The sequence below is a fragment of the Hylobates moloch genome, unplaced genomic scaffold (assembly GCF_009828535.3).
Source record: "Hylobates moloch isolate HMO894 unplaced genomic scaffold, HMol_V3 SCAFFOLD_12, whole genome shotgun sequence".
In the NCBI taxonomy this organism is placed as follows: Eukaryota; Metazoa; Chordata; class Mammalia; order Primates; family Hylobatidae; genus Hylobates; species Hylobates moloch.
The window spans coordinates 68,729,024-68,756,770 of record NW_026652287.1 but is presented as its reverse complement, the minus strand read 5'-3'; the positions used below and the strand labels follow the sequence as shown (position 1 = coordinate 68,756,770).

General features: G+C 41.6%; 1 protein-coding gene and 1 pseudogene across 4 annotated transcripts in view; both read right to left on the bottom strand.

Moving 5' to 3' along the window:
- Positions 1-26,204, bottom strand: part of NUP107 (nucleoporin 107) — a 57,451-nt gene extending 31,247 nt beyond the window's left edge. The window contains exons 1-10 of one of the 4 annotated variants that reach the window (XM_032170695.2): positions 26,092-26,204; positions 24,147-24,238; positions 23,279-23,365; positions 22,148-22,263; positions 20,483-20,627; positions 15,999-16,102; positions 12,055-12,182; positions 10,269-10,317; positions 3,149-3,220; positions 2,361-2,449 (exon numbers count right to left, since the gene is read on the bottom strand). In XM_032170695.2, coding sequence (XP_032026586.1) covers positions 2,361-2,449; positions 3,149-3,220; positions 10,269-10,317; positions 12,055-12,182; positions 15,999-16,102; positions 20,483-20,627; positions 22,148-22,263; positions 23,279-23,365; positions 24,147-24,238; positions 26,092-26,099 — 890 coding nt within the window. In that variant the 5' untranslated portion in view covers positions 26,100-26,204. Of the gene's footprint in view, positions 1-2,360; positions 2,450-3,148; positions 3,221-10,268; positions 10,318-12,054; positions 12,183-15,998; positions 16,103-20,482; positions 20,628-22,147; positions 22,292-23,278; positions 23,366-24,146; positions 24,239-25,508; positions 25,755-26,091 lie in introns of those variants that run through there. The other 3 variants (XM_058426099.1, XM_032170697.2, XM_058426100.1) reach the window with 3 other exon arrangements.
- On the bottom strand, positions 5,713-7,261 carry LOC116478984 (keratin, type II cytoskeletal 8-like; annotated as a pseudogene).
- Positions 26,205-27,747: the final 1,543 nt, after the last annotated feature.

Here is a 27,747-nt window from a genome sequence, read left to right as displayed (position 1 = left end):
TAACAGATGCTTAGTAGCAGTAATTTCCTAGCTAAACAGAGAAAATATATAATTGACTTACAGACTTTGTACACGTTACTGAATTCAAAGGCAATTTGACCTTTTTTTTTTTTTTTTTTTTTTTATGGAGTTTTGCTCTTTTTACCCAGGCTGGAGCGCAATAGCGCGATCTTGGCTCACTGGTGCCTGCCACCACACCTGGCTAATTTTTGTATTTTTAGTAGAGATGCGGTTTCACCATGTTGGCCAGACTGCTCTTGAACTCCTGATCTCAGGTGATCTATCTGCCTTGGCCTCCTGAAGTGCTAGGATTACAGGCGTGAGCCACTGGGCCTGGCTGCAATCTGACCTTTTAAAAATCTTTTGCAAGTCTTAAACCGTGCCCAGACACAATCTGACCCTTTAAAAATCTTTTGCAAGTCTTAAAATAAACTGTCACTTTAACTTAGGGGAGCTTTCTGGCTTCAAGGGCCTATAATAATTTAGAAGTACTGAAGAGTGTAAGCAAAAGCGAGACAAAACAAAACAAACCCACACAAGCAGCTGAAAAACAGGACATTAGTGTCTTCTTGACAATCAGAAGATCATCTTCTGATATGATCAATAATCTTACTAAGAAAAAAGCAGGCAGATGATTGTTTGAAAACATAAATTGGACCATGTCATTCTTCTATTCTCAAGGTTTCCCATCACATTTAGAATAAAGTCCAGAATAGTTACATTGGCCTGCCTGTAAAAGCCCTATATCTGGCTTCCTCCAATCTTGTTTTCTACCATTCTTTTCCTTGCTGTGTTCCCACTGGCTTCTTTGTGCAAACACTTTACGTTCTCTGGGTCATTATAGTTTGTTTTCCTGCTCAGAATAGTTATCCCCCAGATTTCTGCATGGCTGGCCGCCTTTATTTCATAAAAGTCTCCTACTACCTTAGAAAAGCCTTCTCTGGCCACCTCTTCAATTCAAAGTAGGACTCCCTGTCCTATCTATCCATTAATTCTAATCCTTTTTTTTTTTTTTTTTTGAGATGGAGTCTTGCTCTGTCACCCAGGCTGGAGTGCAGTGGCGCGGTCTCAGCTCACTGTAAGCTCCGCCTCCCAGGTTCAAGCTCTTGTCACATCAGCATTTAAATACAGAATTCAGGATCTCCTACTTTAAAAACAATCTCCCTTCTGAGTTACTTTTATTTTATTTTATTTATTTATTTTTTGAGACAGAGTCTCACTCTGTCACCCAGGTTGGAGTGCAGTGGCGCAATCTCGGCTCACTGCAACCTCTGCCTCCTGGGTTCAAGCGATTCTCCTGCCTCGGCCTCCCAAGTAGCTGGGACTACAGGCACCCGCCACCATGCCTGGGTAATTTTTTGTATTTTTAGTAGAGACGGGTTTCACTGCATTAGCCAGGATGGTCTCGATCTCCTGACTTTGTGATCCACCCGCCTTGGCCTCCCAAAGTGCTGGGATTACAGGTGTGAGCCACAGCGCCGAGCCTCTAACTCATTTTTTTCCCCCAAAGCTCGGAATACCCAACAGAATATACATTCGTCTCTTGGTATCCATAGGGGATTGGTTCTGGGACCCTACTCGGATACCAAAATACAAGGATGCTCAGATCCTTTACATAAAATGTTGTATTATTTGTATATAACCTATGCATGTTCTCCCATATACTTTATATCATTTCGATTACTTAGAATACCTAATACAATGTAAATGTTACGCAAATAACTGTTATACTATATTTTTAAATTTGTATTACTTTTTTATCTTGTTATATTTATTGTTTTATTCCAGTTATTTCTTTTCTGTTTTTTTTTTTTTTTTAAGACAGCCTGCTCTGTCGCCCAGGCTGGAGTGCAGTGGCGTGAATTCAGCTCACTGCAACCTCCGCCTCCTGGATTTAAGCGATTCTCCTGCCTCAGCCTCGCAAGGAGCTGGGATTACAGGTGCGTGTTACCAGACCCGGCTAATTTTTGTATTTTTAGCAGAGACAGGGTTTTACCATGCTGGTCAGGCTGGTCTCGAACTCCTGACCTTGTGATCCACCCGCCTCGGCCTCCCAAAGTGCTGGGATTACAGGCGTGAGCCACCACACCCAGCTTGTTTTATTCCAATTATTTCTGATCTGCAGTTTGTTCAATCCATGGATGCGAAACCCACAAATTCAGAGGGCCAACTGTATATTTGCAAATTAGCTACCTAACTCTCTTAAACAATTATAAATTCCATAAAGGCAAAGCCTTTGTTTTGCTCACACACTGAACAAAGTAGTGTGAACAAAGTAAAAACTGAATAATAACTTATTGAAAGATGAATGAACAATATCAACATTGAGTGATCTCAAGAATTAAAGTTTGGTAACTTACCAATATACTGATTTTGCATAAAACTCAATATTATCAGAAAATTCTCCAATTTCATCTTTGGCAATACTCTCTAACCAATCTACCACCAGCTAAGAAAGAAAGAAAAAAAATAAATTAGTGTTAACTACCAAATCTATTCGTGTTTTATTTGTAGTGGCACTACTACCCTTAATTCAAACAGTTTCAGATTTTTTTTTTTTTTTTGAGACGGAGTCTCACTCTGTCACCCAGGCTGAGTGCAGTGGCATAATCTCAGCTCACTGCAAGCTCCACCTCCTGGGTTCACGTCATTCTCCTGCCTCAGCCTCCCGAGTCGCTGGGACTGCAGGCACCTGCCACCACACCCGACTAATTTTTTTTGTATTTTTAGTAGAGATGAGGTTTCACTGTTAGCCAGGATGGTCTCGATCTCCTGACCTCGTGATCCGCCCGCCTTGGCCTCCCAAAGTGCTGGGATTACAGGCGTGAAGTTTCTGATTTTAAAAATATCAAGTAACAATTTTTCCAAACACTATTTTTACTTTTTTAAGATAAATAAATATTATGGCAAAAGAATAAAATTTTCTATAGGAATAATTGTTTTTAACAGGGTATTCCTGAAAATACTAGGGCTATTACTTAAAAATCAAAGAATAAGGTTTCTAATTCCTTTTAATTGCAAATAAAAAGATCAAGTAGAAAAAAAATTCAGAAAATAGTTTTAAGTTAAAAAATACTTCAGTACTTTGCATGTCATTAACCTTTTCTCCATGTTTCATAAAAAAAATTTTTTTAAATTCTAGTCATACCTGACTTTGTCGAACAAGTGAATCCCTCTGAAATAACACTTCCACGACTGTTTTTTCACTGGCATTAAGAGCCTATTATGAAAAATATTTAAAGGATAAACAGAACGAAAAGAATATGCTGTAAGAAATATTATTTTAACAGAAAGATAAAAAGCCAGTATGAAACAAGTACAGTTAATTATCTATACATAAACATTTTACCACATAGTAAATCTGTATATTCATCATTGAAAAGTATCTATTGTGTAAATTCCAAACTGCTACATCAATTGCAGCTGCTCTTACCTGGTATTTTGATTCTTTTTATTTTTTTTATTTTTATTTTTATTTTTTTTGAGACAGAGTCTCGCTCTGTCGCCCGGGCTGGAGTGCAGTGGGTGCAATCTCGGCTCACTGCAAGCTCCGCCTCCTGGGGTCATGCCATTCTCCTGCCTCAGCCTCTCCGAGTAGCTGGGACTACAGGCGCCCGCCACCACGCCCGGCTAATTTTTTGTATTTTTAGTAGAGACAGGGTTTCACCGTGGTCTCGATCTCCTGACCTCGTGATCCGCCCGCCTCGGCCTCTCAAAGTGCTGGGATTACAAGTGTGAGCCACCGCGCCCGGCCGGTATTTTGATTCTTTACACTTGAAATTTAAAATTCCATTTTCCCAGAGATGGTGTTTTGCGGAAAAATAAACACAAAATAAAACAAACAAAAAACTAATAGGCCAGGCATGGTGGCTCACACCTGTAATCCCAGCACTTTGGGAGGCCGAAGCAGGCAGATCACCTGAGGTCAGGAGTTCGAGACCAGTCTGGCCAAAGTGGTGAATCCCCATCTCTACTAAAAATACAAAAATTAGCTGGGTGTGGTGATGCAAGCCTGTAATCCCAGCTACTCGGAGGCTAAGGCACGAGAATCACTTGAACCCAGGAGGCAGAGCTTGCAGTGAGCTGAGATCACGCCACTGCACTCCAGCCTGGGTGACAGAGCAAGACTCCATCCCAAAATAAAATTTAAAAAAACTGTAATAAAGGGCTGAATACAGCCATGTTACATGTTAGAAACTAAACATTTAAAAACTTTAAAATCCTTTATAGTCTATACAGAAGTTGATAATAAAAGCTAACAGCAATCCAAGGCTCTTACAACTGACTTTAAAAGACAATTTAATGCAAATATTAGCAAGTAATACTAAGCAGTATATTAAAAGGATAATATATTGTGACCAGTTCAAGAATGGGTCAAATTAATTAATTAATCCATTTTATCCACGGGTTAAAGGAGAAAAGCTACATGGACTTCTTGACAGGTACCAGAATATTTCATAAAAATATCTTCATAAATTTTACCTTGCCATTTTGATGTAAAAAATATATATATCTTCATAAATTAGAAGTAGACTAACTGAAACCTCTAGCAAACATACAGTCGTCCCTTGGTATCCATGGGGGATTGGTTCCAGGACACCTCGTGGATACCAAAATCTGTGGATGTTCAAGGCCCTTATATAAAATGTTGTAGTATATTTTATTTAATTATTTATTTATTTTTTGAGACAGAGGCTTACTCTGTCACCCAGGCTGGAGTGTAGTGGGCCTGATCTCAGCTCATTGCAACCTCTGCCTCCTGGGCTCAAGTGATTCTCATGCCTCAGCCTCCCAAGAAGAAGGGAGGTGCTTGCCACTACACCTGGGTAATTTTTATATTTTTAGTAGAGACGTATTTCACCATGTTGGCCAGACTGATCTCAAATTCCTGGCCTCAAGCAATCTACCTGCCTCGGCCTCCCAAAGTGCTGGGATTGCAGGCATGAGCCACCTCATCCAGCCAAAATGCTGTAGTATATTTTAAATCATCTCTATTGGACCTGGCTGTGATAAAAAGAAATAATGAACAACAACAACAAAATCATCTCTAGATTATGTATAATATCTAATATAATGTAAATGCTACATATGTAAATAGTTGTTATATTACTTAGGGAATAAAGATAAAAAACATCTGCACATATTCAGTACAAACCCAATGATCTTTTATTTGAGACAGGGTCTCACTTTGTCACCCAGGCTGGAGTGCAGTAGCACAATTACAGCTCACTACATTCTTGACCTCCTGGGCACAAGTGATCCTCCCATCTCAGCCTCACATGTAGATGGGACTAGGCATGCACCACCATGCCCAGCTAAGTTTGTCACTTTTTGCAGAGACAGGGTCTTGCTATCTCGCCCAGGCTAAAGTGAGCTATCTTGAACTCTGGGCTAAAGTGAGCCTTCCACCTTGGCCTCCCAAAGTGTTGGGATTACCGGCATGAGCCTCCACACCTGGACCATTTTTTTTTCTTTTTTGACAGTTGGCAGAGCTAGCTGAGGTTTTATTTTGGAAAAAAAAAAAAAATTGAATTGTTTTGTAGCTGTAGGCATGGGCAAGGGGGGTACCCCAGGCGGTAAACTCCCCCCACGGGTGGGCAGAGGGCTAGGGCTGAGCCTCAGGTGGGTCTCCTGTTCCCTGTGCTCCTCTGGACAGCAGCCTCTCTGGGGCAGCCACAGAAGGGGTAGGCTAGGAGGGGCTGTCACGGCTGTTCACTTGGTCAGTACATCAGAGGACTCGGACACCAGCTTTCCATCGTGGGTCTCAATCTTCACAATCACAGCCCTGGTGGAGCTGGTGCAGCTGAAGGAACCAGAGCCCGCACCAGAGCCAAAGCTGGAGCCCAGGCTGTAGCTGAGGCCAGGGCTTGTGAGGCCCCCATAGGCCGAGTTCAAACCACCTGCATAGCCGCTGGTGGTCTTCGTATGGATACTCATGTTCTGCATCCCAGACTCCAGCCGGCTCTCCTCGTCCTCCAGCAGCTTCCTTTAAGTGGTGATCTCGATGTCCAAGGCCAGCTTGAAGTTCATCAGCTCCTGGTACTCCCGCAGCTGCCGTGCCATGTCCTGCTTGGCCCACCTGCCTCCAGCTTGGACAGCTTGGTGTTGGCATCCTTAACTGCCAGCTCCCCGTGCTGCTCAGCATCTGCGATGGCAGCCTCCAGGGAAGCCCTCTGGCCTTTGAGGCCCTCAATCTCATCCTGGAGCCGACTGATGTTCCTGTTCATCTTGGAGATCTCAGTCTTTGTGCGCCACGGGTCATCCCATGCTTCCAAGCCAGCTCCTCATATTTGATCTCATGCTCTCAGCCTCGGCCTGGCTGTGGTTGGCGATCTCCTCGTACTGCGCCTTGACCTCAGCGATGATGCTGTCCATGTCCAGGGAGCGACTGTTGTCAACGGACAGCACCACAGACATGTCCGAGATCTGGGACTGCAGCTCCCGGATCTCCTCTTCATACAGTTGCCTGAGGAAGTTGATCTCTTCAGTAAGCCCTTCCAGGTGAGACTTCAGATCTCCCTTGTTCTTGTAAGCTTCATCCACATCCTTCTTGATGAGGACAAATTCATTCTCCATCTCTGTATGCTTTTTGATCTCATCCTCGTACTTGTTCTTGAAGTCCTCCACCAGCCCCTGCATGTTATCAAGCTCCACCTCCAGCTTCAGCTTCTCTTGGCCGAGAGTGTCCAGCTGCCAGCAGAAGGCTGTTGATATAGCTCTCGAACGTGTTGTCCATGTTGCTCTGAGCCGTTTTCTGCTGCTGCAGGGGCCCCCACTTAGTCTCCAGCATCTTGTTCTGCTGCTCCAAGAACCGTACCTTGTTGATGAAGGAGGCAAACTTGTTGTTGAGGGTCTTGATCTGCTCCTTCATCTGGGTGCACACAGCTTGGATGTTGGGGTCCACCTCCAGGTTAAGGGGGCTCAGCAGGCTCTGGTTGACCGTGACTGCAATGATGCCTCCCATACCGCTGGCCCCACCAAAGTCTCCACCCAGGCGACCCCGGAAGCTGCTGCTGCCCATTCGGGAGAAGCTCGAGGAGCTGATGCAGGCACTGGGCCCACACATGTAGGAACGGCTACTGAAGGCCCCGGGGCCAGAGTTGGACACCTTGAAGGACTTCTGGGTCACTCTGATGGACATGGTGGAGGCAGGAGTGAAGGCAGGCAGGCTGAGCTAGGCGGAGATTCGAGAAGGACCAGAGAAGCTGCTTCTTGGTGATTCTTTTTTTTTTTTTTTTAAAGAATACTTTTGATCTGCGGTTGGTTAAATTCATGGATGTGGAACCCACATATAAGGAATTTCAGCTGACTACACTAAACTTTAGTAAAGTGAGGTACTACCTTTAAAATCCAGAAGATGAAGAGTAAGAGTCCATTATTATTCAACTTTACTTTGAAAATTCTAACTAACATAATAAAACCAGGAAAAGAATTAAGTTAGCAATAAGTATGGAAAAACAGTCAAAGTCATCACTACTTGTAGATAACAGAATTGCCTGGAAAACCAGAGGATGCCTATTAAAACTAGTAAGTGAGCTCACTAAATAGCCAAATATGACAGTCTTCCTAGATGTGCCTTTGGAATGAAGTATTTGTGGGATAAACAAATTAAAAGATTGGAAAGATATTAAAAAATATTTTAAGTGAAAAAGTAGCCTTGGAGTTTGAGACCAGCCTGGGCAACATGGTAAGACACCCCGTATTTATAAAATATAAAAAAGAAATTAGCGGCCGGGTGCGGTGGCTCACGCTTGTAATCCCAGCACTTTGGGAGGCCAAGGCGGGCGGATCACGAGGTCAGGAGATCAAGACCACAGTGAAACCTCGTCTCTACTAAATATACAAAAAATTAGCCGGGCATGGTGTCGGAGAGGCTGAGGCAGGAGAATGGCATGAATCTGGGAGGCGGAGCTTGCAGTGAGCCGAGATCGCACCACTGCACTCCAACCTGGGTGACAGAGCGAGACTCCATCTCAAAAAAAAAAAAAAAAAGAAAGAAATTAATTAGCCAGGAATGGTGGTACACAACTGTAGTCCTAGCTACTTGGGAGGCTGAGGCAGGAGGCTCACTTGAGCCCAAGAGTTCGAGGCTGCAGTGAACTATGATCATGCCACCGCACTCTGGCCTGGGAGACAAAGTGAGACCATGTCCCCGCCGTGCTGGCCACCCCAAAAGAAAGAAAAAGAAACAAAAGAAAAAAAAAGCAGTCTAACAGATACACATAAAATATTTATTATAAATATACATTATCTCCTTTTTTAACTATATATACTTGCTTCAAATATGAATTACTTTTGGGCGAGGCACGGTGGCTCACGTCTGTAATCTCAGCACTTTGGGAGGCCAAAACAGGTGGATCACTTGAAGCTAGGAGTTCAAGACCAGCCTGGACAACATGGTTAAAACCCTGTCTCTACTAAAAGTACAAAAATTAGCCGGGTGTGGTGGTGCATGCCTGTAATCCCAGGTACTAGGGAGACCGAGGCATGAGAATTGCTTGAACCCGGGAGGTGGAGGTTGGAGTGAGCTGAGATCACGCCACTGCACTCCAGCCTGGGCAATAGAGCAAGACCCTATCTCTTAAAAAAAATAATAATAATAATTACTTTTAAAAACAGAAAATATAAAGAAGTTAAACCCCAAAAAGGCATCTGATCTTGGTGGTTTAACGGGCATATATGTGTACATATTTTTTCAAAACAGATATAGCTAGTCTATTTTGGAAACAAGTCTCATCCAGAAATGTTACTTGCTGCATTTAAAAAACATCTGAGGCTATTTGCATGTTTCTTCCCCAAACCCTCAATCCAGCCAAGTCCAGTTTTACCACCCAAGGTCCTTTCAGGATCCCAGGCCTGGAGGCTGTAGAAGACAGCATTGAATCCTAAGGGCAAAAGAATGATGTTTACTTGTCCAGACTTTCTCTCATACACACATATATGTATGAAGAAAAACATTCACTGCATTTTTTTAAAATTATTTTTTAGAAACAGGATCTCACTCTGTTGCCCAGGCTAGAGTGCAGTAGTGTGACTGTAGCTCACTGTAGCCTTGAACTCCTGGGCTCAAGTGATCCTCTGGCCTTAGCCTGACAAGTTGCTGGGACCACAGGCATGTGCCTCTACACCAAACTATTTACTGCATTATTAATGGCTACAGCAAAAATACCAGTAACAACCTAAGTATGTCCAGCTGAATGTCTCAGAAAATTACAGTACATTTATACTCTGACATACTATGAAAAAATATGGTAAAACCTACATGAATTTTAAAAAATCTAAGAAATATTAATTTTAAAACTCTCAGTATAAGCCAGGCACAGTGGCTCACACCTGTAATCCCAGCACTGTGGGAGGCTGAGGTGGGCAGATCACAAGGTCAGGAGATCGAGACCAGCCTGGTCAATACGGTGAAACCCCATCTCTACTAAAAATACAAAAATCAGCCAGGCGTGGTGGCACAAGCCTGTAGTCCCAGCTACTCGGGAGGCTGAGGCAGAAGAATCACTTGAACCCAGGAGGCGGAGGTTGCAGTGAGCCATGATCGTGCCACTGCACTCCAGCCTGAGTGACAGAGTGAAACTCCGTTTCAAAAAAAAAAAAAACTCTCAGTATAATGTATAAATGAAATCATATTACATGTTAAAAAACAAATGTGTGTGTGTATATACAAGTATGTGCGTGTATGTTTATATATATGTATGTATCTATAAAGATGCATAGAAAAATGTCTGGTAGGATACATACCATAACTGTCACACTAAATAGTCAGTGGGATAAAAAGGGACTTTTACCTTTAACTCTCTAATATAAATCAATATTTGATTATTTTATGAGATTGAACCTTTTATTTACTTGTACAATTTTTAAAATGAAGAAACTCAAGATGGAAGGCTGAAAATAAAATCCTGGCTGGGCGCAGTGGCTCATGCCTGTAATCCCACCACTTTAGGAGGCCAAGGTGGGTGGATCACCTGAGGTCAGGAGTTCGAGACCAGCTTGGCCAACATGATGAAACCCCGTTTTCTATTAAAAATACAAAAAATCAGCTGGGCATGTTGGGGCACGCCTGTAATCCCAGCTACTCAGGAAGCTGAGGCAGGAGAATCACTTGAACCTGGGAGGCGGAGGTTGCAGTGAGCCGAGATCACGCCATTGCCCTCCAGCTTGGGCAACAAGAGCGAAACTCCATCTCAAAAAAAAAAAAAAATCCTGTTAGTAACATTTTAATTTGTATGTATTTATAAAGGAAAAAATATAAAACTTACAGTAACTGCAAATACACTTTCCTCTTCTAATGCAGACTGTATTCTGTCTCTGGGGAAAAATAACACAAAATTAAAAAGCCTTACTTTACACGAATATAATGCACTCACCACTGAGCATCTGAGAGAAGGAAAATTTGACTAACTTCTTTTTAAAATTTTTTTATTATTTATTTTTTCAAATATGTATATCTGTATTTTTGTAAACAAAAATGGGACAACAGGCTGGGCACACTGGCTCATACCTGTAATCCCAGCACTTTGGGAGGCTGAGACAGGCAGATCACTTGAGGTCAGGAGTTTAAGACCAGCCTAGCCAACAACAGAATGAAACCCTGTCTCCACTAAAAATAAAAAAACTAGGCCAGATACGGTGGGTCACACCTATAATCTCAGGACTTTGGGAGGCCGAGGCGGGTGGATCACCTGAGGTCAGGAGTTTGAGACCAGCATGGCCAACATGGCAAAACCCTGTCTCTACTAAAAATATAAAAATTAGCCGAGAGTGTTGGCATGCGCCTGTAATCCCAGCTACTTGGGAGGCTGAGACAGGAGAATTGCTTAAACCTGGGAGGCGGAGGTTGCAGTGGGCTGAGATCACACCACTGCATTCCAGCCTGGGCAACAGAGCGAGACTCCATCTCAAACATAAAAATAAAATAAAAATACAAAAATTAGCTAGGCATGGTGGCCAGCATCTGTAATACCAGCTACTCAGGAGGCTGAGGCAGGAGAATCGCTTGAACCTCAGAGGCGGAGGTTGCAGTGAATCAAGGTTGTGCCACTGCACTCAACCTGAGCAACAGAGTGAGACTCTTTTTCAAAAACAAAACAAATGGCGGAGGGGACATCATTTATATATTAATATGAAATCCAGTTTTCATATAACAATATGTCATGAATATCTTTCCATGTCAATGAATATACACAAATGGTAATTTATTTATTTATTTATTTTTTTTTTGAGATGGAGTCTCACTCTGTCACCCAGGCTGGAGTGCAGTAGCACAGTCTTGGCTCGCAACCTCTGCCTCCAAGGTTCAAGCGATTCTCCTGCCTCAGCCTCCCAAGTAGCTGGGATTATAGGTGTCCACCACCATGCCTGGCTAATTTTTGTATTTTTAGTAGAGACAGCGTTCTACTATGTTGGCCAGGCTGGTTTTGAACTCCTGACCTCAAGTGATTCACCCACCTTGGCCTCCCAAAGTGCTGGGATTACAGACATGAGCCACCGTGCCCAGCCCACAAGTGGTAATTTAAAACGGCTGCAAGTTATTCTGGTTCTAAAAGAGCTGCTGTAATTCATTTAACCAATTCCTTAGTAGTAGTTTTTAATTTTTTGAGATTTAAAAGTTTTATTCATATGTGGTTGTATATATTTCTCATTATTTTCTTAGGTTAAATTTCTAGGCATAAAATTCCTAGATTCAAGGATATGTACATGGTATAATCTTTGCCTTCTGGAAAATTTGGTTAACTTCTTTCAAACTTCCATATTACATGAAGTCTAACTTTCGGCTCTTTTCTTAATTTAGCCTAAGTATTGCACTATTTTTAGTACTTTCCTTAAGTCTTTACACACATCCAATTTTGGTAACTACCAGCTTTATGATCTGATATCTTCCTCTTCCCTCTTGACTCACTCTTGACAACTAAGGTATTCGAAATGATAAGCATCAAAAATAGCAAAACCTATTTCCAAGCATGACCTACCCTAACTTTTAAATTAATTTGCCTGTTGGTTTATTACCTTATGTTTATTTCACTTATGAATGCCAGACGCCATTACCTATACAAAGAAGCCAGCAGCCTCCACGTGACCATCTCCTGTTGAAGAAGCCAGAGCATACTGGCTGTTTTTGAAAATTTTTGAAGGCCAGGTGTTGCTCGACTCACTATTTTACTCAGTATATTCACCTGAATAAAAAACACAGACGTAAAGAGGTTAATTTTCTACAATTTTGAGTCACTGATAAGTTTGTATTTGAACAGAGTGCTAAAATAATTGTATTTAGTAAGTATATATTATAAAATTGCCTTCTCTATTTTGTCTTTTTAAATTAAATGTAATGTAATGATCCCACTAGGAATGGATCTAATTTGGAACAAGATGTGTTTATCTGAGTGTATATATATATAAGTCTAACATACTCATGATTTCAGATCCAACAGTGGCAGTGATGGATATATTTTTTTCTCCCTGTATATCTACCCAGAGGATAAGTTAAATCAAACCTATACTTGAAAAAATCATAACATAAGCCAACATTTTAGCAATTAAAATTTTAAAAGTTATCTTAAAATTATGTTTGAAAAATTTATATCAGGTAACTAATCAAGAAAGATATTTTCCCAAGATTGGCACCAAAAACATTATCATTTCTAAACAAAACATCACCAAAGTCCTTCCTCATTCCAAAATAGTGGTCTTAAACCTTTTCAGAGGCTGGGCGCGGTGACTCATGCTTGTAATCCCAGCACTTTGGGAGGCCGAGGCAGGTGGATTGCTTGAGGTCAGGAGTTTGAGACCAGCCTGGCCAACATGAAACCCCATCTCTACTAAAAATATAAAAAATTAGCCAGGCATGGTGGTGTGTGCCTGTAATCCCAGCTACTCAGGAGGCTAAGGCAGGAGAATCACTTGAACCCATGAGGCAGAGGTTGCAGTGAGCAGAGATCCTGCCACTGTACTCCAGCCGGGGCGACAGAGTGAGACTCTGTCTGGGGAGAAAAAAAAAAAAAACGAAAACAAAAACAAAAAAACCTTTTCAGGACTGGGGCACATGTGAAAATCTAATAAAAGGCATGAATGATCCCCCTAGAAACATACACACAATTGTTTATCAGGACGTTTAACGACCCAGGGTAAAGAAAATCTTTCTCAAAGGTTATTAACAGTACCTCATTATCTTGTCAAGATGAATTAAGGAACAAGATTGCTCTCATTCAGAACACCACAATGGGTTTTCCCACCCCTTAATAAGTATTCACAAAGTAATGTTACTACTGTCTTAAGACTAGTACTTCATAAAAGTGTTATCTGTACTTCATTCATTACATTCTCAGTTGGAATCCTGACTCCAGTGATTCACTAAGTGTTATTTAATGAAGCTACTGCATTTATAATAGAACAATTCAGAGGTCAATTATTGAAACATTAAATGATAAAAAGTTGTCTATTACTATTATTTCAATCATTACTGAATGCAGTATTTTCTTGAAGTCTTTTCCTCTTTCTAAAAATAGATTTCTTTAGTGTAGTTTTATTTTATTTTATTTTGAGATGGAGGAGTCTCACTCTGTTTCCTAGGCTGGAGTGCAGTGGCAGAATCTCGGCTCGCTGCAACCTCCGCCTCCCGGGTTCAAGCGATTTTCCCACCTCAGCCTCCTGAGTAGCTGGGATTACAGGTGCCCACCACCACACTCGACTAATTTTTTTGTATTTTTAGTACAGATGAGGTTTCACCATATTGGCCAGGCTGGTGTTGAACTCCTGACCTAAGGTAATCTACCTGTCTCAGCTTCCCAAAGTGCTGAGATTACAGGTGTGAGCCACTGCGCCTGGCCTAGCTTTAGATTCACAGCAAAATGGGGCAGAAAGCAGAGTACCCAAATATCTCTTCCCCCACACAATCCCAGCCTCCCTCACCATCAATATCTAACACTAGAATGGTATATCTGTTACAACTGAGAAACCCATATTGACACATCATTATCCCCCAAAGTCCATAGTTTACATTAGGATTCATTCTTGGTGGTGTACATGCCATGAATTATGACAAATGTATACTGACATTTGTCCCCCATTACAGCATAAAGAGTAGTTTCACTGCCTTAAAAATCTTGTGTTCTACCTATTGATTGCTCCCTCCCAACTAACTCCTGGCAACCGATGATCTTGTCACTGTTTCCAAGTTTTGCCTTTTCCAGAATGTCATATAGTTGTAATCATATAATATGTAGCCTTTTCAAATTGGCTTCTTTCACTTAGCAATATGCATTTAAGGTTCCTCCATGTTTTTTCATGGCTTGATAGCCAGTTTCTTTTCAGCACTGAATAATGTTTCACTGCTCAGATGTACCAGTTTATTCATTCGCCCACTGAAGGATATCTTGGTTGCTTTCAAGTTGTTATGAATAAAACTGTAATAAACGTCTGTGTAGGTTTTTGTGTACACACAGTTTTCAACTCACCTGGGTAAATATCAAGGAATGAGTTTGCTGGATCATATGACAATAGTATGTTTAGTTTTGTATGAAACTGCAGACTGTCTTCCAAAGTAGCTACAGCTGTTTGCACTTCCACCAGCAATGAATGATAGTTCCTATTGCTCCACATCCTCTCCAGCATTTGGTAGTGTCTTTTGGATCTTCACCATTCTATTTCTTTTTTTGTTTGTTTTTGCAGAGATGGGGTTTTGCTATGCTGCCCAGGCTAGTCTTGAACTCCTGGCCTCAAGTGATCCTCCTGCCTCAGCTTCCCAAAGTGTTGGGATTACTGGTGGGAGCCACAGCACTGGCCTGGATCTACATCATTCTAATAGGTATGTTGTAGTATCTCATTATTTTAATTTGCAATCCTCTAATGACATATGACGTGAAGCATCTTTTCTTTTTTTTTTTTTTTTTTTGAGGCAGAGTCTCACTCTATCGCCCGGGCTGGAGTGCAGTGGCTCAGTCTTGGTTCACTGCAACTTACGCCTCCCAGGTTCAAGCGATTCTCCTGCCTCAGGATCCTGAGTAGCTGGGATTACAGGTGCCTGCCACCACACCTGGCTAATTTTGTATTTTAATAGAGACAGGGTTTCACAATGTTGGCCAGGCTGGTCTCAAACTCCTAACCTGCAGTGATCCGCCCACCTTGGCCTCCCAAAGTGCTAGGATTACAGGCATGAGTCACCGCGCCTGGCCAAACCATTTTTCATATGCTTATTTGCCATCTGTATATCTTCTTTGGTGAGGTGCCTGTTCCCATCTTTTGTTCATTTTTTAACTAGATTGTTCATTTTCTTATTGTTGAGTTTTATTTTGTTTAATTTCCAGAATAAATGTGCAGGATGTGCAGGTTTGTTACACAGGTAAACCTGTGCCATGGTGGTTTGCTGTACCTGCCGACCCATCAACTAGGTATTAAACCCAGCATACATTAGGCATTCTTCCTGATGCTCTCCCTCCCCCCACCCCCACTTTATTGTTGAGTTCTAAATATTCCTCGTATACTTTAGATTTTCCTTGAGACAGGGTCTACTCTGTCACCCTGGCTAGAGTGCAGTGGTGTGATCATGGCTCACTGTAGCCTCAAACTCTGCGGCTCATGCAATCCTCCCACCTGAGCCTCCCAAGTAGCTAGAACCACAGGTGCATAGCACCATGCTTGGCAAATGTATTTCTTGTAGAGGCAAGGCCTTCCCATGTTGCCCAGGCTGGTCTTGAACTGCTGGGTTCAAGTGATCCTTCAGCTTTGGCCTCCCAAAGCATTGGGATTACAGATGTGAGCCATTGCATCTGGCTGGATTTTCCTTTTTTAAAGCAGCAGAATCCTTTTTCTCCCAAAGAAATCTTGTATGGGCCCTCAATATGTAAAATGCAGGAATGCTCTAGTTGACTTTCCCTCCATTCCTGCCACTGTTCCCCTAAGACATCTCCCTTAAACACTATGAAAATTAGGTTAATGCTGTTTATAAAAACTAAAAATACTGAAGTTTGACTAACGATGGAGTGAAATTCGCTTACCTGACTACCACAGATGTTTTCATACTCTTCCACAAGATCAAAAACTGTACTCGAAGAGTGCTTCAGAAAAGACTGCAGGAAATCAGAAAACATACTCATGGATGCTAGAACACATCAAAAAAAAAAAAAAGGAATAAAGAAAAGTTAAGTGACATACTTCTAGGTAATTCTGTTCGTTTGAAAATGTATTTATTTATTTATTTTTTGAGATGGAGTTTCACTCTTGTTGTCCAGGGTGGAGTGCAATGGCATGGTCTCAGCTCACTGCAACCTCCACCTCCCACATTCAAGCGGTTCTCCTGCCTCAGCCTCCCGAGTAGCTGGGACGACAGGCGCGTGCCACCATGCCCGGCCAATTTGTTGTATTTTTAGTAGAGATGAGGTTTCACTGTGTTAGCCAGGATAGTCTTGATTTTCTGACCTCGTGATCCACCCACCTTGGCCTCCCAAAAGTGCTGGGATTACAGGCGTGAGCCACCGCATCCGGCCTTAAAATTGTTTTTAATTGGCAAGATACACATAATATAAAATTTATCTTAATCATTTTTCTTTCTTTTTTTTTTTTTTTTTAAGAGAGGGGGATCTTGCTCTGTCACCTAGGTTGGAGTACAGTGGTGCAATCATGGCTCACTATAGCCTCAAACTCCTAGGTTCAAGTGATCCTCCCATCTCAGCCTCCTCAGTAGCTGGGACTATAGGTATATACCAGCCACCACGCCCAGCTAATTTTTTATTAGTCTGTAGAGACAGGGTCTTGCTAACTCCTGTCTCAGCATCCCAAAGTGGTAGGATTAAAGGCATGAGCCACTATCCCTGGCTTAATCATTTTTAAGTGTATAGTTCAGTGTCAGTAAGTACATTCACATTGTTGTGCTACCATCACCACTATGTATCCACAGAACTATTTTCATCTTGTAATACTGAAACTCTGTACTTAATAAACATTAACTCCCCACTCCCCACTTACCCCAGCCCCTGACAACCATCGTCTACTTTCTGTCTCTACACGTGTTGACTATTCTAAGTATCTCATGTAAGTAGAACCATAGAGTATTGCCCTTTTGTGACTGGTTTATTTCACTTAGCATAATGTTCTCAAGGTTCATCCATGTTGTAGCATGTGTCAGAATGTCCTTCATTTTTGGCTGAATAATATCCCATTGCATGTATACATCACATTTTGTTCCCCCCATTCATCTATCAACAGGTACTTGGCTTGCTTCTACCTTTTGGCTACTATGAATCATGCTATGAACATGCATATACAAATATCTCTTTGTGACTCTGCTTTCCAATCTTTTGGATATATACCCAGAGGCAGGTTTGCTGGATCATATGGTAATTCTGTTTTTAATTTTTTGAGGAACTGCCATACTGTTTTCCATAGCAGCTGTACTATTTTACATTCCAACCAATAGTGCACAAGGATTTGAATTTCTCCACATTGTTGTCAATACTTGTTATTTTCTGGGTTTTTGTTGTTGTTGTTGGTTTGTTTGTTTTTTAGTAGCCATACTAATGGGTGTAAGGCAGTATCTCGTAACTCACTGTAGTTCTGATTTGGATTTTCCTAACGATTAGTGACATTTGAGTGTATTTTCATGTGCTTACTGGTAATTTGTGAATCTTCTTTAGAAAAGTGTCTATTCTATTTCTTTTTCTTTCTTTCTTTATTTTTTGAGACGAAGTTTCGCTCTTGTTGCCCAGGCTGGAGGTGCAATGGCGCAATCTCGGCTCACCGCAACCTCTGCCTCCCAGGCTCAAGCGAGTCTCCTGCCTCAGTCTCCCGAGTAGCTGGGATTACAGGCATTCACCACCATGCCCGGCTAACTTTGTATTTTTAGTAGAGACAGGGTTTCTCCATGTTGGTCAGGCTGGTCTCGAACTCCCAACCTCAGGTGATCCACCTGCCTCAGCCTCCCAAATTGCTTGTATTACAGGCATCAGCCACTGCGTCCAGCCTCTGTCTATTCTATTTCTTTGCTCATTTTTAAATTGGGTTGATTTTTTTGTTGTTGAGTTGTAGCAGTTTTTATACATTTTGGATATTAACCCCTAATCAGATATATGATTTGCAAATATTTTCTCTCATTCTGTGGGTTGCCTTTTCACTTTGCTGATTGTATCCTTTCATGCACAAAAGTTTAAAATTTTGATGTAGCCCAATTTATCTATTTTTTCTTTTGATACCTAAAGGTCTTTTAAGATCTCAAAGATATACTATTTTATAAACAATTACTTAAGAAATTGAGCCAGATTTAAAAATATCTGAATTATATTTTAAGCACACCATTACAAAGTAGTGGTGAAAGTTTTAATACATACTAAATGGCATGTTCCACTCTGGGAAAATACAAGCACTTGGCCTAAGTAGAATGTATTTTGAGTCACTTAATACAAGTACCTATTTTTGACAGATACTACAAGAAAGTAGTAGTTACCAAAGTGTTAAGAGTAGGGCTCTGGAGCTAAACTGCTTAGTTTCAAATCCTGGTACCACTGCTTCCTAGCCAGGTGGTTTGAGGTAAGTTACTTAACCACTTTGAGCAGTAGTTTCCTTTTCTCTAAAATGGGAATAATTATTGTAACTATTTAATGGACCACCATAAGGATTACATGAGTTAATGCTTGTACAGTGGTCATAACATTATCTGAAAAAAAAATAACAGTATTAGGGTCCAGGAGAAAACAAAACACATCAACAATGTTAGATTAAGAACTAAACCTAAAGAAAGAGATGCTCTTTCAACAGCACGAATAAGAAAAAAATTACAATATGAGACTTGTCTAATAACATAACAGGCTGCTATTTACATTAAAAGATAAAATGGCAAGATGCCGCACAGATTGAGAACCAAGGTGAGGTTCTCAACCTTCTAGTGATACTGTATCAAATACCATAGCCACAACCACAACTAATTAGCTTAAGGAAAAACATATTATAGACAGAAGACCACATGAAGACACAGGACAAAGACAGCCATCTGTAAGCCAAGAGAAGAGGCTTCAGAGAAAACCAACCCTGCCAAGACCTTTACCTCAGACATCTAGCCTCCAGAATTGTGAGAAAATAAATTTATATTGTTGCCTATAATCCCAGCACTTTGAGAGGCTGAGGTGGTATGATCACTTGTGTCCAGGAGTTTGAGACCAGCCTGGGCTGGTCTTTGTAGACCCTGTCTCTACAAAGAAATAAAAAATTAGGCTGGGCACGGTGGCTTACACCTGTAATCTCAGCACTTTGGGAGGCTGAGGAGGACGGATCACTTGAGGTCAGGAGTTTGAGATCAGCCTGGCCAACATGGCCTCTCTCTACTAAAAATACAAAAATTAGCCAGGCGTGGTGGTGGGCACCTGTAATCTCAGCTACTCGGGAGACTGAGGCAGAAAAATCACTTGAATACAGCAGGTAGAGGTTGCAGTGAGCCGAGATTGCACTACTGCACTCCAGTCTGGGCAACAGAGTGAGACTCCGTCTAAAATAAATAAATAAAAATAAATAAATAAATAAATAAATAAATAAATAAATAAATAAATAAATAAATAAATAAATAAATAAATAGCTGGTGACCAGGCGCAGTGGCTCACACCTGTAATCCCAGCAATTTGGGAGGCCAAGGCAGGTGGATCACCCGTGGTCAGGAGTTTGAGACCAGCCTGGCCAACTTGGCGAAACCCCATTTCTACTAAAAATACAAAAATTAGCCAGGTGTGGTAACAGGTGCCTATAATCCCAGCTACTCAGGAGACTGAGGCAGGAGAATCACTGAAACCTGGGAGGTGGAGGTTGCAGTGAACCAAGATCCCATCACTGCACTCCAGTCTGGGTGACAGAGCGAGACTCCATCTCAAAAAAAAAAAAAAAAATTAGCTGGGCATGGTGGTACACACCTGCAGTCCCAACTACTCAGGAGGCTGAGGCTGCAGAATTGCGTACGCCTGGGAGGTTAAGGCTGCAGTGAGCCATGATTGTGCCACTGCATTTAGCCTGGGTGACAGAGTGATATTTTTTTTTTTTTAGACAGTGTCTCGCTCTGTAGCCCAGGCTGGAGTGCAATGGCACGATCTCAGCTCACTGCAAACTCCGCCTCCCGGGTTCAAGCGATTCTCCTGCCTCAGCCTCTCAAGTAGCTGGGATTACAGGTGTGCGCCACCATACCCAACTAATTTTTGTATTTTTAGTAGAGACGAGGTTTCACCATGTTGGCCAGGCTGGTCTTGAACTCCTGACCTTGTGATCTGCCCGCCTCGGCCTCTCAAAGTGCTAGGATTATAGGCGTGAGCCACCGTGCCCGGCAACAGAGTGAGATTCTTATCTCAAAAAACACACACACACAAATCTGTTGTTTAAGCTACTCTCTCAAGAAAAAAAGCCAGAAAGAAAGAAAAGAAAAACATAATGATGTTCAGAAACAGGAAGAAATGGTTTCCTTCATCTTAGTAAAGTGAAAAGCTACTTGTCACAAAGCTCAATGCCATTTTACCAGCTTCTCCAGGATCATCCTCACGTAACATAACAGCACTGATAGTTACATCTTCTGTTATACTGTGGGGCTCTGTGTTTGTGAAGAGCCCGGAACGCTGTGATGAAAATGCAGCTGCCCAGTTACTGTCATCCAGATTAGTAACCTTAAAAAAAAAAACAAAAAAGTAAAAATACAGAAAAGTGATGGAGTTATTGTCACTGAGTGGATACTTTAAAAACAAATAAGGTTTCTAAAAATTATATGTATGTATGCATCTTTTTTTTTTTTTTTTCCTTCTCGAGATAAGGTCTGGATCTGTTGCCCAGGCTGGAGTTCGGTGGCACAATCATGGCTCAATGCAACCTTTGCCTCTCAGGCTCAAGCCATCTTCCCACTTCAGCCTCCCAAGTAGCTGGGACTACAGGCAAGTGCCACCACGCCTGGCTAATTTTTGTATTTTTAGTAGGGATGGGGTTTCACCATGTTGGCCAGGCTGGTCTCAAACTCCCGGCCTCATGTGATCCACCTGCCTCAGCCTCCCACAATGCTGGGATTACAGATGTGAGCCACCATGCCCGGCTACTATAGTGTATTTTTTTTTTTTTTTTTTTTTGAGATGGAGTCTTGCTCTGTCACCCAGGCTGGAGTGCAGTGGCGCAATCTCAGCTCACTGCAAGCTCCGCCTCCCGGGTTCACGCCATTCTCCTGCCTCAGCCTCTCCAAGTAGCTGGGACTACAGGCGCCCGCCACCACGCCCGGCTAATTTTTTGTATTTTTAGTAGAGACGGGGTTTCACCGTGGTCTCGATCTCCCGACCTCATGATCCGCCCGCCTCGGCCTCCCAAGGTGCTGGGATTACAAGCGTGAGCCACCGCGCCCGGCTATAGTGTATTTTTAATACTTATGTGAAGTCATTCTGCATCATAGCTTACATAACACTTCTTTTGCTATTTTCAATACTGTTCCATAGTGATTCCTAAAGAGTATCTCATCTACTTTTTCCAATTTTCTCTTTTATCCCCCTTTAACACATTTTATCTCTTCCTTATGATATTCTTCATTGTTACCCTCTGATTCCTACTCTTGTATGCTTCAAAACAGGGATCAGATTTTATAGCCATCAGCAACCAACCACAGCATGTATTTCTTCTGGTCAGCAAACTGACAGATTAAAACATCTGCATCTAAAGGTTGCTGGTGTCACAGTTTCCATCTGTGATATCAGATGCATAAGGTTTTCAGTTTTTTTAATGTCTAATTAATTATTTCAATCCATATAACCTAAAGTTACTGTTATGATGATTCTGATTCAATATTTGTTAAAAGGCTTTTACATCAAATATCATACTTTTATAAAAAGGGAGTTCTTTTTTCTCTCTTTTTTTTTTCTTTTGCAATCACAGGTCACTGCAACCTCTGTCTCCTGGGTTCAAGCAATTCTCACACCTCAGCCTCCCGAGTAGCTGGGATTACAGGCGTAAGCCACCACTCTCAGCTAATTTTTTTATTGTTAGTAGAGACAGGGTTTCATCATGCTAGGCAGGCTAGTCTCAAACTCCTGACCTCTGGGAGGCCAAGGCGGGAGAATCACTTGAGGTCAGGAGTTCAGGGACTGCTGAGATTACAGATGTGAGCCAGCACACTCTACCCAAAAGGAGTTCTTAGCCCTATTTTTCTACATACCATGGAGAGATTTCCAAAGAACCCTGAAGACTGTGTAAATCGGGGAGACCTCCCTCCTGTTCCAAGAATGCAGGAAATATCTGGCTGCCTTAGTAAGCTTCGGCTTGTTGGGGTAACTATAAACAAAAGGTTGGTAGAAAGAAACTAAAGTGCGTGAGTATTCATTATCAAAACAAAGTAAGCAAACAAACAATGAAGAATACATTTTTCAGTTTTCCATTATTTAGACTCTAACCAAATAAATACTTTAAATGTTAACATTTCCATGATACAAGGATTTAACTTATTTTTCTAAATTTGAGCTGTAGGTACTACTGAGCCTAACAGGAAAAATTTTACTGCAATTACAGATGCTTTCATTACAGCATAACTGAGCAGTTAAAGACACTAATCAGTCAATGGATTCTTCATATTTTAATTTTATAAGGCATACCGAGGCAGTGCAGTGTAGTGGGCATAAACTTTGGAGTAAACAGATCATTGTTTGAATCCCAGTTCCATTACTTACATACTCTTTTTTTGTTCTGAGACAGAAAAAAACGAGTATGTAAATAATGGAACTGGGATTTTTTTTTTTTTTTTTTGCTCTGTCGCCCCGGCTGGAGTACAGTGGCACAATCTCAGCTCACTGCAACCTCTGCCTCCCGGGTTCAAGCAATTCTCCTGCCTCAGCCTCCTGAGTAGCTAGGATTACAGGCATGCACCACGACACCAGCTAATTTTTGTATTTTTAGTAGAGACAGGGTTTTGCCATGTTGGCCAAGCTAGTCTTGAACTCCTGGCCTTAAGTGATTTGCCCACCTTGGCCTCCCAAAGTGTTGAGATTATAGGCATGGGCCACTGCATCCAGCCTATTTACATACTTATTGCCTATATTAGTTAACTTCTCCAAGTCTCACTTTCAGTTTTGGTAAAACAGAGCTAACAATACCCATGTCATAGTTACCGTATGTTTATGTAAAGTACGGTACCTTGTACATGGCAAGAGCTCAAACAAATAATAACTGCAATCATTATTATTAGTGCTTATTGATATTGTAACCAAATACTATACTTATTATGTTACAATAAATGTTAGTTGCTATTATAATTACCATTATTATTAAATGCTTTAAAAGCAAAAAATCTTACAAGGCTGTCGAAACGAGCTAGGAGTTCGAGGGATAACCTGGTTTCTTGGTGTAGTATTACCAAAATTTTCATCTTGAGATGCTTGAACTGTACAATGAGTTAAGAAAAGTTTTCCATGTAGAAAAGAGATCATTAAAATGTGAATTAACCATCTTTTTACTATACGAATTATATGAGTACATTTTTCAAGAACAAGGTATTTTAGGGCTACCATTTTTCAATGCAAAGGGTAAATAACTCATTGCTTCTGCCATTTAAATTCTTAGATGTCAGTCTTAGATAACTACACGCTGAACTAAATGTTTTTAGTCAGTTTTCAAATAATAAAAAGAAATCTAATCTCAGAAGCTGTCAGCAGTAAGAAATATCTTTATTTTTAGGGAAATACGATCTCATTAAATTTTTGCATTATATTTACCAAATGACAGCTCTGTGGAGTGAAAAAAAATTTCTACAGGATTTTATTATAGCTATTATTTAATACTCTTATAAAAAGAAAATTCTACAACACTGATTCCAAACACGTTACAATTTTTTTTTTTTTTTTTTTTTTTTGACACGGAGTCTTGCTGTCGCCCAGGCTGGAGTGCAGTGGCGCAATCTCGGCTCACTGCAAGCTCCGCCTCCTGGGTTCCCGCCATTCTCCTGCCTCAGCCTCTCCGAGTAGCTGGGACTACAGGCGCCTGCCACCACGCCCGGCTAATTTTTTTTTTGTATTTTTAGTAGACACGGGGTTTCACCGTGGTCTCGATCTCCTGACCTCGTGATCCGCCCTCCTCGGCCTCCCAAAGTGCTGGGATTACAAGCGTGAGCCACCGCGCCCGGCCTGTTACAATTTTTATAATGATGCTTAAATCACAAAGGATACTTAAAACTCTTTTTTGAGCACTCTGTTTCCGTGCGGTCCGTGTCACCTCCGCCTCCCGGATTACAGGGGATGATATATCTCCAAAGCCACTCCTAAAGTAGTATAATCAAGCTCATATAAGTGAAACGAGGATATAGCATTTATAAAGAATTTTATCATCACAGCTGGAGTAAAGGACCCTGAGTAAGTTAAGGTACAGGTCATTCTAGTAGCCAAGTATCTTTTGCTGAGAATGCACTCCTGGCGCCAAATCCTGCTTATTCTTCAAAGCCTTACTCAAATCTTACCTGCACAAAGACTTCTCTGACTTTCTAGTACTCACTATGTTATTTTCTCCTAAGGAATTATTTCAACACTTGGAATCTATATTACAACACTGTTTTAGATAATTGCTTCATAAAAGTGAATCTTATTTCCCTTGTTGGATTGAGGAGTTACCTAACTGCAGGAATTCTCTCTTAAAAGATTTTCTGCAGTCTCCAAAATGCTTTAAACCATGGGTACTATTAAAAAACAAACAAACAACAACAACAAACAGAGCTTGTGAGATAGAAGGGTAAGAAAAAGAATTCTGGTAAATTGGAGCAAAATGACCCTTCAAGTTACTTCAACCCAGGAGGTCTGCAGTCCCATAACAACACTCCCTGTCAGTTTCACTCAAAGGTCTACTAAATTGTGTGGACTAAAAGGCCTGTGTTTAAGACAAGAATCTAATATGCTTTTCCTCCACTTAAAACCTTCAGATATTCCTTCAGCAGGAAAAGTATGGGAAACAACCACATAGAAACAATTTTAAACGTTTAACAATTAAAATTAAAAACAAACAAAAAAACCTTCAGATAGCTCTCTGGTCTATAGAAGTACAAATTTCCTAAAATGATATTTACAATGTGACCCCAGTTTAGGGGTTCAGTCTTCTATTCAGCCACAAACATCACTTTAAACATATACTGCATGTGACCACTGAGCTACATGTACTTTTTTTCATATCCTAGCACCTTTGAATATGTTTCTTTTATAAAGACCTACATTTGTCCCCTTGAGCACCTGGTCAACAACTACTTATTCCTCAAAGAGCCTCAGGTAGGCTGGAGACACACAGATGCAGGTTGGCAATTTGGTTCTTGCATTTATTAGCTTCCTAACTTTCAGCAAGTTCCTTAACCTCTTTTAGTCTCAGTGTTATATATGAAAAATGGATAACAGTACCTATCCTCATAGAATTGTCCTTGTTCTGAAGATTAAATAAGCTAATAATATATATTCAAAGCCTTTAGAACAATGGCAGTCACATAGTAGGTACTCAATGTTTGGAGTACGAATAATGTACTATTATTATTCAAAGACCAGCTAGAAAGTTACCTTCTTTGAGAGGTCTTCCTGACAGTTACAGTGACAGGGAGACTTGATCGCCCCCAAACACTTACCACTTTACACTGCTTGGTTGTCTCCATTATAAAACTAATTCCCCAAGGGTAAGGATCTTGAATAACTGATCTTTGTTGCAGGCGGCTAGCACAGTACCCAGATCATAGAGGGAACTCAGTATCCGATGCTGGCACTTGTAATCAGAAAGTCTGCGCTGAGATCCCAGTATCTTCACTGACTGGCTTTGTGATCTCAGGCTCGTCACTTAGCATTTCGAACGCCGGGCTACCTACCCCGCCCACCCCAGGAGCGAACAGCGTTGCTGCCACAAAGCGCCGAATAGATCGCAGAACGTAGTGGGAATATAAGGGACCATTATGATCTGTACCCCACCCCGACCCACGCCAAGCGGCCTTTTCCCCATTTGTAGCCAAATTTCCCGGCATGGGGAAGGAATCTTAGGGGAAGCACCCGGGACCTCCTTGGCTTCTTCTGGGAGTCTAATTTCACCTATTTCGTTTCGCCAACAGGCGAGAGGGGCAAGACTTCGGGCTCAGCTGCCACTATCAGAACTGACCTGTCCATGGCTAAAGCCTTTTCCACACAGAACCAACGCTGGCTCCAGTTTAGCTACCGCATTTTAGCCTTCCCGCTCTCCGGAAGCAAGCCCTTCGACCCGGAAGCAGTCTCTCCCTAAAACAGCCCCACAGAAAAGGGGTAGGGGAGAAGAAACAACGTTCCCATCTAGCGCATGCGCGACTTCAGCCTACAGGTTCAGGCCCGGTGGGCGCAGGCGCAAAAGTTTGCCAACGTGTGCCTGGCTGGACCAGACAGGACCGGGGGCGGGACCTGGTTGCGTTTAGCTCAGACGCCTTGCGGCCGCTTTGCCTGACCAACGTCTGTGGGCGTGGAACAGGCCCTGGGTTCTCCTACTGGGAAAAATGAAGTATGTTGATAGTCTGGAAAAATGTGAAGTCATTTCCTGGTATTCTTTGTCAGAAAGCAACTGTTCTTGGAATTCAGATGCGTGGGCTCTGCCCCACACCTCGGGGATCTCTATCTCCCTCCCTACACTCAGTCCTTTGTTCTGTAGCCCCCTGCAGTTTTTGAAACTATTTTCCATAACTGCTATTTGTTCTTTACTTGGTATTCTTTCCTATTAAGGAGAAAAAGTTCACCTGTATTAAAAAGTAGAAAGGCAAGAGTAAAATATGATGGTATTGCCCTCTATTTCAAAGTGCCGTCTAGGCAAAAAGTGGTATATTTTGGTCTTGAAGGAGTCAGTCACATTTTTGTTTCGGTTTTTGTTTTTTCCAGTTTGAAAGTAGTGACTGGCTATTAACTGACCAGATTACAAAAATAACGTTAGGTGCTTCAGTTTATCCGTTTAATAAGCCTGTTGATATGGTCTTTTCTGTATAAATGCCAGCGTTTATACATTTTATTAATACAAAATAAGTAGTCCTTCATTCTCCCTCGTGGAGAAGATAATTTGAAGGATCACAGGAACTTGAGTTTTTCAACAGTATAGATCTCATGAATCAGATTCTTCAGTCAGATGATGCCATATTTATCAAGAAATCTAGCAATCAAAGAGTTATCTGTTAAGGTAATTTGTTTATTGGTTTTGCCATAACCAATTTGTAGATCAGTTCATTTATTGATGTCAGGTTCAGGTACTCCATGCGATATGGTTCCACAATCCTCAGCATGTTAACTGAAGCCTTGTTGAGTTTAACAAAGGTGCCATTGAAGATCTGGGGAAAGTGAAGAAGTTGCGACAGACTTGGACTCACACCATTGATACATTTGATCCTTAAGGCAAGTGACAATTTGGGTTTCACAGGTATATAGAAATTGCCAGCTTTTCTTGCCATATATTCCTTGTGACAGTGCTGAACTTTTTTTTTTCTTCTTGCTTGCTTTTTTTTGGACTTGATTTTTTAAATTATGTTTCCTTCCTTCCTTCCTTCCTTCCTTCTTTGTTTTTTGTTTTTTGAGACAGGGTCTTGTTCTATTGTCCCGGCTCAAGTGCAGTGGCACAGTCACGGCTCACTGCAGCCTTGACCTCCTGGGCTCCAGCAATCCTCCTACCTCAGCCTCCCTAGTACCTGAGGTTGCTGGGACCACAGGCACGCACCACCATGCCTGACCTCCTCCCCTCCCCAGTTTTTTAAAAATATTTTGGAGAAACGGGGTCTTATGTTGTTGCCCAGGCTGGTCTCAAACTCTT